This window comes from Clinocottus analis, unplaced genomic scaffold (assembly GCF_023055335.1).
Source record: "Clinocottus analis isolate CAN_PGR_092001 unplaced genomic scaffold, fCliAna1.0.p SCAF_13, whole genome shotgun sequence".
Classification (NCBI taxonomy): domain Eukaryota; kingdom Metazoa; phylum Chordata; class Actinopteri; order Perciformes; family Cottidae; genus Clinocottus; species Clinocottus analis.
The window spans coordinates 8,920,829-8,933,126 of record NW_027175854.1 but is presented as its reverse complement, the minus strand read 5'-3'; the positions used below and the strand labels follow the sequence as shown (position 1 = coordinate 8,933,126).

General features: G+C 45.4%; 1 protein-coding gene across 10 annotated transcripts in view; it reads left to right on the top strand.

The window, feature by feature from the left end:
- Positions 1-10,782, top strand: part of grin1a (glutamate receptor, ionotropic, N-methyl D-aspartate 1a) — a 32,639-nt gene extending 21,857 nt beyond the window's left edge. For 4 of the 10 annotated variants that reach the window (XM_068574330.1, XM_068574331.1, XM_068574333.1 and 1 more), the window contains 4 exons: positions 192-242; positions 4,246-4,272; positions 5,062-5,172; positions 8,698-10,782. In XM_068574330.1, the coding sequence (XP_068430431.1) occupies positions 192-242; positions 4,246-4,272; positions 5,062-5,172; positions 8,698-8,766 (258 nt within the window). In that variant the 3' untranslated portion in view covers positions 8,767-10,782. Of the gene's footprint in view, positions 1-191; positions 243-4,245; positions 4,273-4,893; positions 5,173-8,697 lie in introns of those variants that run through there. The other 6 variants (XM_068574337.1, XM_068574338.1, XM_068574339.1 and 3 more) reach the window with 4 other exon arrangements.
- The last annotated feature ends 1,516 nt before the right edge of the window (positions 10,783-12,298 follow it).

Sequence of the window (12,298 nt, the reverse complement as noted above, 5' to 3'; positions counted from 1 at the left end):
GGATTCATGTCTCTCGGCCTCTTTTGGGAGCTTTTCATTACAGTGGTGGTGAGACCGCCAGATCGCCGCATGAGAAAACCGTGTGATCTCCGATGCCATCATGCAGTCTAAGGCATCCTCAGTGGCCACCGTGTGGAGCCCAACAGTTCCCAGAGGCCAACGGCGCCCGTGTCTCTTGTGTGTGCCTGCAGGACACTCAGGAGGCCTCTGGAAGTCAAGCTGTGTCTGGGACCCCCTCGTTAGTATGTGGCTAAGTAGCAGAGCCATATCCACCCCCATGGCAGCTCTCGCTTTTAGAGTAACAGTAGGACAATTAGCCCTGTGACCCTCCGACATGATGGACATCCAAATTAAAACCTCACCTTCCACATCCATGGCATGCCCGAGCATTCTCTAAGCTGCTGCTGTGGCGCTTATACCCTTCATAAGGTCAGATGACGGGGAATATGGAAAGCCAACGTGAAAAAAAGAGAGCAAATGTCCTCACCAAAAAACATAACAACAGTGATTTACGGTCCATGCACTTCCATCGCTTCATCATTGATTGCATTCAGTCTGAGTTCATATAGCCAGGAGCTAACAACACCAATAGAGCACAAAGATTACAATCAATGCCCTGGCCCAATCACAACACAACGAGTCTCCCAGTATGTCAGCGCAACTGCATGCTGCAGTGTACAATATGTCTCTATTGCAGTGTCCACACTGCGGACACAACATATGGATTCAAACTGATCTTGCATTGGGGTGCGAGCAGAATCAGGAGTCAATTTAAAGGGCCAGCTCATCCAAATTTAAAACGAATGTTTGACTTACCCAAGTGGTATCTTGCCCTGCAGATAATTTTGGTTTAATGCGCCTGACTCCTGCCTCAAAACCAATAAAACGTGAGGTCAAAGTCGAAGATCATCTGCATGGCAAGTACTGCTCGGAGTGAATCATTTTTTTACTGCGTTGCCATTTGAATGAACCAACCCCTTTTTTTAAGCATTCATAAAGCAGTCAGCTGACAAAAAACATGATTCGCCCCACGTTTTCAAACGCAATCAGGCGTGGCTGTGACGCACGTCCACCGTCCCACGCGCCCCTGCCGTTCCCTTCCTCTTGATTGGTTTCACTTCCTTGATTGCATAGCTCGGAGGTCGCAGCACGCTTAACGGCCGTGTCACACTGTGACGTCTGTGCTGCGGCCTTACTCTGTATGGCGTGCACCGAAGCTCAGTGTCGGGCCCTGCTGAATAGAGACAGCGGGGCCGGAGGAAGGTACAGTATGAAATCACTAGTGCCTGTCAGCCAATCAATGTCCTTTTCCGAGAGTGTCTGCCATCGACCTGACCGATGTATGTCGTGAGTGTCCCCATATGGATGTGCGTTCTCTGGCAGGCGAATGCATGCGGGGGGTGGGGGGGGGGGGACTATTGCTGAGAAAGGAGAGGGACACATTAAACTTCCCCGTAGAGCAGCGCGCTTCATCTCCGTGTCAGCGACGATCACGTTGATTTCCTCTGCACCGCTGAACAAAGACGGCTCATGCATGCTCGTGTTTGCTCATCGACCGTCCCCGCGGGCCCCTCCAGCTATCAGTCGACGGACACACTCGGTCTTCAGCGCCCTAAATAGAACCGCCGTAATGGGGTCTCATGCAGAAGAGCGCGGAGGGGCGCCGGCGAAGTCAAGTCGAGCCGATGCAATCTGCTCCGTTCGGCGTGAACATTAATCATACTGTTTTGGGTGCACTGATTCGATCTAATGCCCACACATTACAAATGACAGATTAGTTATGTACGACAGAAGCTCATCGCGACGGAGAAATCCAAGTCCGCAGCTCATGGGGCCTCCTCCTTTCTTAGTACAGCAAGCACTGAAACCTGCTGTCCCGTTGTTGATGTCATCCTGAGTGACTGTGCGTGTGTTTGTCTGTAGTGATGTGCTGACACGGCCTCGGGTTCGTGCACCCACAGACCTTTAAACACAGAGACGGAACCCGAGAGAACGTGCACTTCTGACTAACTCAAATCTGTTCATGTATTACATCCCAACTCATCCCCCTCGTGCTGTTAGTGCTCCAAAGCCCTCGAAATATGTGTTCATTACCTACAACAGCAGCAACCGCCGCTCCCACATTGCTTTAAAGGGAAATAAAGGTGCATGTCATGTAAGAATTGCATGCCAACGCTGTTCTTCAGGGAGCTGTAGCCACAGAGATGTAGTGGGGGTGGACCTACTTAATCTCCGTTTTGAGGCTGATTTAAATCTTTATGATCTAAATTTGTAGTTTACCTGATAAAAAAGCAAGTGTTTAACACCACATAGACTCGACATACATCTGTGTCTCTTTTGTGACAGATATATATAATAATAAATACTAATAATAAAAGACACCTTTCTGCTTTTCTTCACTCTCATGGCATCGTTTTTTTTTAGCAGCACCACATAAACATTTTTCATGAGGGGAAGAAAAGAAAAAAACACATTTGATAATTCAGAACAAATACAATGTTTGAAGCGTACTGTACATGAACTAACACATGAACACACCTCCCTGAAGCGGAAAATATGTAATTATTGCAGTGAGCTGCACTTTGCCACCACCTGGTGTGTTTTCCAGCGTTGCAAAGCTGTGTCTCGATGACAGAGATCAGTCTGACACATGGAAACGCACGGAGCAGCAACATCACGACTGCGATCTTAAAGCTCCCAACTACTGAGTTGCATGAATTTGCACAGATTGATGTTGCTGTGTGTTCAACTTTACGATGCTGATGTCTCTGTTTTATTCACCACTACATCACTGAGAGGCTACACACACACGTCTGGCTTTCAGCGTTCCCCCTTTGCAACAGATGTTACTCAGAAGTGCACCGTCTGAACACGACTGAAACTGGTGTCGGTTTGGAATGCAATCAAACTGCCAGAAACCCTTCATGCTGATGCTGATGATAATGATGATGATGCTGATGATGATGATGATGATGATGATGATGATGATCATGTACGATGGCGGTGCACTGCAGTGGCTGCTGTGTACCGTACGTGTCTCATGCCACGTTTCATCTGATGGGCCAGCATGCAGCGCATGTGCACACGCAGCGCCTCATCAGGGCTCAGAGCGGCCGGACTGCACTCCCACGTAGCCTCCTACGTGTAAGACATGGGGGGGGTGGGAGGGGAAGCCAAGGTTAAAAGAAGAGAAGTGACGTCACAGAGGCATTGATTTTTTTTTTCTCCCCTGAACCAAGATGCTTACAGCTTGAGGCACACGGTCTGACTTCCTCCATTTACTAACATGAGATGTCATCTTCCAACAGGAAAAGCATTTTACTTTCCATCACCTGCAATAGAATCGAGTGATGCCGCGCACCAATCATTCCCCTGCCAGCTCCCATCTAGCCTCCACGCCAGCTAACGCCTGCTCGCCACCTGATATCGAGTCATTAGGGGTTTGAGAGAGAAAGCGCTGGTTGGCGGGGTGATGGGTGATGCAAATGTGCCCCCGAAAGTGCCTAGTCATGTGACCTGATGAAAACGGATTGATTGGTCATGCTCTTTGTTTTGTGTTTACTTACTTCTATGTTTCCTCCCCAACCCCTTTTTTTACCTCCTTCTCTCCATCCATTAAACGTTTTGGCATGTTGAAATTCACACCACACTGCCCCGCCCGGCTAAAGGGCCTCCCTCCCTGCAACTACTCACTCATCCTTCACTTATACGTTACTAACATCCACCTTAGAGCGCTCTCTTTTTTCTTTTCTTTTTTTGAAATAGCAGCCTTTAGTCTCCATCTGCTCAGATCATCTTAAAATCAAGCACACAGAATAGCACCTTTTTTTTTCGTTTCTTCTTAGTTTGCACTTTGACTTTGATTCAGATTATGTTTTGCAGCTACAGGTCACCATTCCTTACAAAACCTTTTTCTTTTCTAATGCACTTTTTCCTCATCCTCCATCCCATTCCCTTGCGTGTGGGGTGAATTTCCATTATACCACTTTCAGGTATAATGTCTTTAAATGGGCTTAAACTACTGTTGTTTTCCCTCTTTGATATGCATTTTAGTGGCCTCCGAAAATGCAGCTTCTCGACTTTTTATACCTGCCTGGCTTTGGATGTGGATGTTTGCTTTGCTAGTCTTTTTTAAACTATATGCGCCCTTTTTGGTTCCCTTGGCTTTTGCTTAAGGATCATCTTTAAAGTAATAACGATCAAGGATGGAAATTTATTTTATTTTCCTTTTCTCCCCCTATGCAGCCCTCTTCCTCTCTAGAGACTCAGGATGTAAGAATACCTTAATATGAGTTTTATATTTTATTTACTTTTTTTTTGCACACAAACACCCAGTTATTGTGCTGAGAGTAGCTGTGGGGCACTCTGACAGTATGATGGAGGGAGGGCACTAAATTGGCTCGCCATATGTAAGGGTACAGTTAAAACTGACTATTGTTTTACTTTACTATGTATTTTTACGTATTAATATAACACCGTGAATGCATTTCTAAATGCTCTGACCTCGGTCACAACCGAGTAGTTTCTAGACATTTTCCGTTAAGTCTATTTATATTTCTATGCATATTTCTTTAGCTGTTTCCATGATAATGTAAGATCACTTGTGTATTGAGATGAGGAAGTTGCAACTGTGTGTTCAGGCCATAGCGAGCATGCAGGCAGAATATGCGGTAGTGCAACGTAGGTATCACACCCACTGACATCTTTACTAGTCATCCCTCATTCCAATGCATTTCGAGGAGCCAGGTCAGCACATTCTTAGAGGTCCACCGTGTGACAATGTCCCATAACAAATGTTAGACTGAACACACTGCTTCCACTCTCACATCTAACAGGCTTTATCCCTTTTCTTTCTCCCTCTTGGCACATTTTTTACACTTCCAAACGCCGTAGTCTTTTTCACAGGGACCCTCCCTCTATTTAGACACTGTAAAATAAGGTGACTTACTGGGGTGGTGGGGTGGTGGTGGTGGCAAGTGAGGAAGAAGGGTGAGACTGAAACCACGGTTATCACCCCAGCCGGAAGGACATGAATAATGTTTCTACATATATTCATTTTAGGATAGGAAAAGTGGTAGAGCAGAGCCCGACCCCCAAAAGAAAGCCTCTTTTAGGTCCATCAGTACCACCTTGGCCTCCAGCATCAAGAGACGTAGGTCCTCCAAAGACACGGTAAGGAGATGAAGAAGCAACATCTTCCCCTGTTTATTCTCACCTCTCTCTTCCTCTTCCTCCTCCTCTGTCTCTACTTTCACCTCTCTCCTTTCTCCTCCTCTGTCCTCTCTGCCTACATCTCCATGTCGGACCGCGAGGGAGTCCCATGTTCCACTCACCCACCCATTTCCACACGGCTCCGCGGCCTCTGCCACGTGTCTGTCCGTTCACCATCGATCAGCCATCACCATTTAGCATCTGTAGGTCCTCGACAGGCCGAAAGGGCATCAGTGCAGGGACTCAGGTCAGGCCAGGAGCTCGGCTCTGGATTTGGCGAGGGGAGTGGGGGTGGGCGGGGGCGTTTTACGCGTCCATGATTTTTTTTGGGGGGTGGGGTGGGAAGAGGGGGGTTGATGGGATTAGTGGCGTGTTCCTTGTGGAGGTGGGGTTTGGGGACAAAAGCACGCAGTCTGCCAGTGGTGTTTTGTCGTGGGCTGCTCTTCCTCCCTGCCTCTGGTTTGGACGTGGACTCTGGCGATGGTGTGCTGTCGTTGGTGGCGTTGTGGTGTGTGTACCGTACTGAAGCGTTCAAGATACCTATTTGTGTTTGTGTCCTGTCATTTTGACTGCTTGATCCTTTGTATGTCCTTTTATATCCATCGTTTCTTTGCACCAATCCCTTCCCCCCTATTTCCTCCGTTTGGGTTTCTTCAGCCGCTGTCAGTTTGCTTTTGGTTTGAAATGCATGCGCTGTTGTTTTTGTCTTTTCTTTTCCAAAAATCCATTTCCAAGGTAGTCGTGATGGCCAGTCCTGCTGGGAAGAAAAAAACTAATGTGTTATCTTACTTTTCAACATGTCTATTTCAGGATTACACTCATGGATTTCTATTAATCTCTTTACTTTTTGCTTTGTCATATTTTCTTTGTCATAATTCTTGTTTATTTTCCAGTGTCCTTGTGGTCTGAACTGTGCATGCCTCTTTCAGGGTGTATTTTCAGGTGATGATGACGGTCTTCTTTTATGTTTTAATTATTGTTTCTTTTGTTTTGTTTTTGTATGAACTACAAACTCTGTGAAGCCTCAGACTCTCACTGTGTTACAAATGCAAAGCTTCTTTTTGTGGGAGGCTAAATCACCATCTCTTTTTCTTTGCTTGCCTCCGTTGTTGCAGCACAATGAGAGTGTCAGGTTTCCTCCATTCCTTCGCAGTTCAGTTGAAAAGTCCGGCCCGTTGCGGTTGGGAGCTTGTACTACTCCACGAGCTCGGAGTGCTCGAACAAACCAGTGACCCGCGATCATTTGTGCCCAGCTGCTCCGCCACACATAGCTGGTCGCTGACCAAATCTGGCATGAGGGGAAAGAAAACGCACACAAAAAATCTCTGCAGATAGCACGGACACCTTTACAGAGAGCCCTCTGCACCAACCTTGTGTTTTGAATGTGTTTCCCAGGGGAGATGTACTCAGCTAAGCTAACGGGTCGCAAAGTAAAAAAGCGTTATTGTGTGTTTTTATTTGACCTTCTGTTTTTCTCTCTTTCTCTTGTGTTAACTGTCTTTTGTTTTATTATTATTATGGATGTTTCTTGAACCCAACCACCTTTACTCTCCCCTGGAGGTTTTCTCACTAGAATTGGTCTGGTTTGAAGAGAAGAAGAGTGGGATCCCCACTGTCAATAAGTCTGAGTGAGGGTTCGGATGCTGGATCCGGAGCCCTGTAGCTGTGGACCAACACATTTTAAATGGCTCAAAGTGGACGAATAAAACAGGATTTAGCGCAATGAACCAAACAAGATGCTCCAATTGAAAGATTTCCCATCCCCAGTCTTCGACCATTATTTTTGATTTTATATAAATGTTCTTCTTTTATATTAATGGATATCAATGGACTTGAGTGTCAGTGTCCCTCACCCACATGCCACACTGCTCCTCTCTCCCTCTGCAAGCATGCCGATGACTGTAACTATCATAGCTGTAGTAACGGTAGCCGAAACCATCTTTGTAGCTCCACGTTAAGAAGGACCACCATCCTGAATACGTAGCTTTATAGCCAGTAACTGTGGTTGTGATGTCAGTGAGGTGTCTCTCTCTTTTGCTGGTCCACTTGACCCCAATAGGGTGCGCTGTTAGCGGGTCCTCAAGGTACAAGACGTGAGGAGACCCCAATGTGGGCTGTAAGCCATATGATGATGCAACTTGCGGGTCACGGAGATGAGGGGCATCCACTCTGACCCCCTGTTTCATCCAGAAGATTTGACATTGTACCCGTCAGTCTGGATGTCGCCCCATCTGCCAGCATGTTGGTTGCATCATAGCAGCTTCTGAAGCTCACATGCTTGAGTGCATTGGCTCTATCAGCTAAACGCGAGAGGCACGCCAATCCTAAGATCTTGCTTAAATGAGAAAGACCACCAAAAAAAAATAGAAAAAGTACATTTGAGACGGGTACACTGAGGCAAGACTCTTCAGTGTTTTGGTTCTGCAATGTACATTTGTAGTGCATTGACAAACAAAAGGATGTTCTCCACACATTGGATGTGATAAAACGTTGTTTTTCCCCAACATAGCGCTGTGGGCCAGGATTAAGATTGGCATTTTGGAAATCACCTCAAGAACATAACGTAAAAGAGTGTATTACTTCACCCACTGTGTTCCAAAACATGACGCTATTACACAAGAGAACAGCATGTTTCAAGCTCGTACTCATGATGCACTTGACTATTTTTACCACGAGTCATTCTTTCATCAGGTTTCTATATTGTGTTGCTCATTAGCAGACTCAGCGTTGCAAAATATGGCTTACTGCTGTCAGGCCAAACACACACACACACACACACACACACACACACACACACACACGTGCGCGCGCACATGCACACACTCAAAAGATTCAAAGACAAAATCCCTGTTGCCATAGAAACTAAGCACCTGCATGGAATCGGGATCTTGTTTTTCCCTCTCAGCATCGTAGACGCCTCTAATTCAACGCACTCTGCTTTATAAGAAGCGAAGCGGGGAACGGACGCAAGAGTCCAGCTCAGCAGCACTTTGAAATCGGCCTGAAAGAATCCGTCTCCTCCTCCTGAGATGCTAAAATTAGAGACGCGGTCTGTCTGCACAGATGACTGTGAGGGGATAAAGGAGCCGTCTGCTTTATCCACGGATGGAAATGATCACCCATTTGTTTTCCTTACAAAATAAAATCAGGGGTGGCTGATTTCAATCTGCTGTTGTCGAGACTCAGGGCCTTACGTCTGCTCCCGACTAACCCACCTCAGGCTCTACACCAAACTGCTCCAAACAATCCAAACTGAAGAGATTCAACAACAAAGTGCAAGAGTGAGGTTTGCCTGAGAGGGGTTAGAGAACCCTCCTGCTTCTACATTTCTGCAGAAATGAAGCACAGGTGTTCTTAGAGTAAGGAAATAAACGTTCGGTTAAGTATTATAACGTTGCAAAAATGCTGCATTTGTCAAGGAATGACTGTGCCTCCCTTCCTCCTCCTCCCTCCTCCCCCATCCCCCATTTCTCTTCACCTCTGCAGCAGTACCCACCCACTGACATCACGGGCCAACTCAACTTGTCTGACCCGTCTGTCAGTACCGTGGTGTAAAAGAGAGGGAGTCACCGAGAGTACGCTCCCCGGGGAGAGAGAGGAAACGAGACGAGGAAAGGAGGAAGTGGACGGGGAGAGAGGGAGGGAGAGCCCATCTCCTCGTTCAGTTCGCCGTCGAAGCCGGAGCTTTCATTTCACCGCCCCGCCGACGGAGCGCTGAGAGGAAACTGCTTGCTCAAGGAGTGTCTGAAAACACTGAACTTGCACTTTTTTTTTTGAAGTCGGGTCTACCTGGCCTTAGATGTTTGTAGGGTCCCTGAGCATGCACAGAAGAACCCACCCGACTCACATATACAACCTTTTTCCTTCTGTATATTATCAGCAGACTTATTTAACCTTGTTTTTGTCCTTTTACTCACAAAGGTTTACTTAATGTTTGATGTTTACTACTTTGAAATTTCCTGACCAGCTGTATAAGTTTAGCAAGCCAGGTTTAGTTTAGTTGAGTTTACGGAATAACCAGTTTGGGTGCAAATACTGTACTAGACATATCACTTATTAGGGCTTAGATAATAAAGTAATATCTAGTTTTTCTCAACAAAATATACTGCAATACAAGACGTACTGTAAGTTTCAGTGGATATTGAGTAGTTTTTAATGGGAACTACCGGTTTTTAGCAACATTTTAAAAGGTTTTTAGAAGCTGTTTCTTTCATTGAGAAGCACTAATAATAAGGATATGACTAATCTTGTTCACAGTTGGAGATGATGGAAGCATGTGTGTGCTTGTATGTGAACAAGAGCTCTATGTATCTGAATGATGAAACAGATAACTACGGTTATATGCCAGATTCCGTAGTTGTTCAATGGTATCTTATTTCCCTTTTCATTTTGTACCTATCTGTAAAATACAAATGTTTTTTTTTAATTATTTTATTTTGAGTAAGCACTCCGTTTCTTGAAGAAAAATCTGTTCAAGCGTTACAACTACTTGTAGAAACAGGTGAATCCATAAAGTAAGGCCGGTGTTTTCACGTCCAAACACGGATGAGACGCTCATCCGTCGGCCATGACACTTTTGGGGACGCCCTCTCTCTTCCTCCCTCCTGCCGCAGCAGTCTTTCTCATTTCCAGTCTCCATAGGGGGTTGCATCAAAGGGCCAGGTTTTTCGCCGAACCAGCACTCGACCTTTCGCGCAAAACCTCCTCTCATGCGCAGCAGCGCTGCTGAGCTTTCGCACGAGGGAGTTCGAGTGAATTGAAAACGTGCCCCAGCTCGAGAGCTTGTGTGCTCGTTGGTTAGGTGTCAAAACAGGCCTTTTCCCCGTCTTCTGGAGCTGAGAAACCACTGCTGCTTGTTGAAAAGACGATGACATCGTGTCCGCTCTCTGGCACCGCATAGCACTTTGTGCTGAGGCGTCTCCCAAACTGTAAAATAAAAATATGGATCCACCAAGAAACTAGAACAGAACCACTTATACCATCAGTCAGACAAACTAACTTCTCCACTTGATTTCACAAATGTGTTTTTTTTTCGTTTGTTTCTTTTTTGTTTTACGTCATTTGAAAAAAACAGCAAGTCTCTCTAAGAGAAAAAAAAAAAAAACGACACAACCACACAAACTGAATTTGTTTTCTCAACCTGAACCGAGAGTTCGCTTCTGATCGTGTTCTCATTCTGGCCTCTGCATGCTTACGTGTTACTACAGTATCAGTGCTTCGGTTTGCTCTTGGATGCGTGTTGTTGCTGTAACCGTTCAGCTGAGCTGAGTTGAATGAATTGTAAATTCTGGTTCAGTGTCGACGGGGTCGAGGTGATTGCACTGCCTGTGTTACGACTGCAACTGAGAATGTCTTGTCACAAACACACACACACACACACACACACACACACATGTACACACATGCACACATGCACACACGCACACACACACACACACACACACAAATGCAAAACCACTTAAGGGAGGAATCACTTGTTTTTCTTACCTTTTCCAGTAAAGATCTTGCATTGAATCATTTCGTTTATACAACTGTAAATAAAATATACTTGCATTGCCAAGTCTAACCCAACCTGTGATTTTATTCTTTTAGGCCTGCACCTAATCACACATCTGTTTGTCTTCTATTTAGTTAGTGCATTGTGTAGTATAGAAAATGTATTCGTACAACCAGTTCAAAACCAAGATATTTCATTTACGGTAATACAAAAAAAAGGAAAGAATAATCAGCATTCTCACTGGAAAAATGACAAAAATGATTTATTGTTTATCAAGTTGTTGATGATTTTGTATTATTAAACTGGTCATTTCAACACAAATTACAGCCTAGTACCTCTGCAACGGCTGTTTTAGGAGCTGTAAGAGGCTTTACTGTGACAAACCACAGAATGTAAGCTCACACCAAAAAGAATAATCAAAAGAACTCTGGAACATTTAGTCCGTGTCTCGTTTTGGTTCTTTGGTGTGTCCTTAGTCTGTGCGGTCCACTCCTACCTGCGCTTACCAACTCTTTAAGCTGAGAGTCTGTCGTCGGCCCGGCGGCAAGCATCGAGCAACGTGGGCCAGATAGTTCCCTCGGGAGCTGTCGCACCCCAAATAGAGCTTAACTGGAAGTGAACACTGGTCTTAGATTCATTAAGTGGACACAAACACGCAATGCAATGCTGAGCGGTAAGCCTGTATTATTAAGGTCAATTTGCACTACGTGGCTAGCCATAGCGAGTGTGTCAGTAATGTGTTGCTGTGGGATTTATTTATGCAGAGGATAAATTTAAGAAAGGAAGAAACCTAACGCATCCTAAAATAAGAAGAGTAAGCATGCAGTTGGAGAAATGGATTGTATTATAGCAGTAGTGAATACGTGCAGAGGATCTCGGGCCTCAGCTGCTCTCTGTGTGTACTGCATGTCAGTAAATGTTACCGCGCCCAGATGGTGAGCGTGGTGCACATTTCTTGCTTAACATCAGCATATTAACACTGTCCCCTGCGGGCATGTTAGAATCCTGACATTAGCATTTAGCTCAACGCATTACGTAAGCCAACTCTGATGAGACGTGTGGTCATTTTAATGCCCCTTCCACATATCTCAGGCTACCGGGGTACGTAAAGGCCAACCGACGAGTATGATCAAATCAAAGGTTTGTTCTTCTAAGCATCCAAAATGTCATGTTGCATCTGTAAACAAGATGGGGGGGTGTTGATCTGAAATGGGCGGACATCTTCAGGCTGATATATAAAACTGTATTTTTTTCAAAAGCCCATACATCTAAAGGTTAAAAGCATGACTCCTTCATTAGCCTCTGTGTTGCCATGTGGTTCGCTGGGTTCACAAGGACACAGTCACTGTCACAAACAGTATTATCTTTAATTAAAAGTGCCATCATTAATTAGATCGTGGCTGTCATTGTTAATTAATGGCATGCCTGGCAGAAGCAGAGGTGGAGGAAATTGTCAGGTGAGACATTTGTTCTGGTCCATTCACCTTCTGCCCTGAACACAAGCAACTCTGTGTCTCTCTCTGTCAGAGAGATGGATGTGACTCCTGGTGCCCTGGTGCTGATTAGTTCTAACGGCTTGATTGTGCGTAC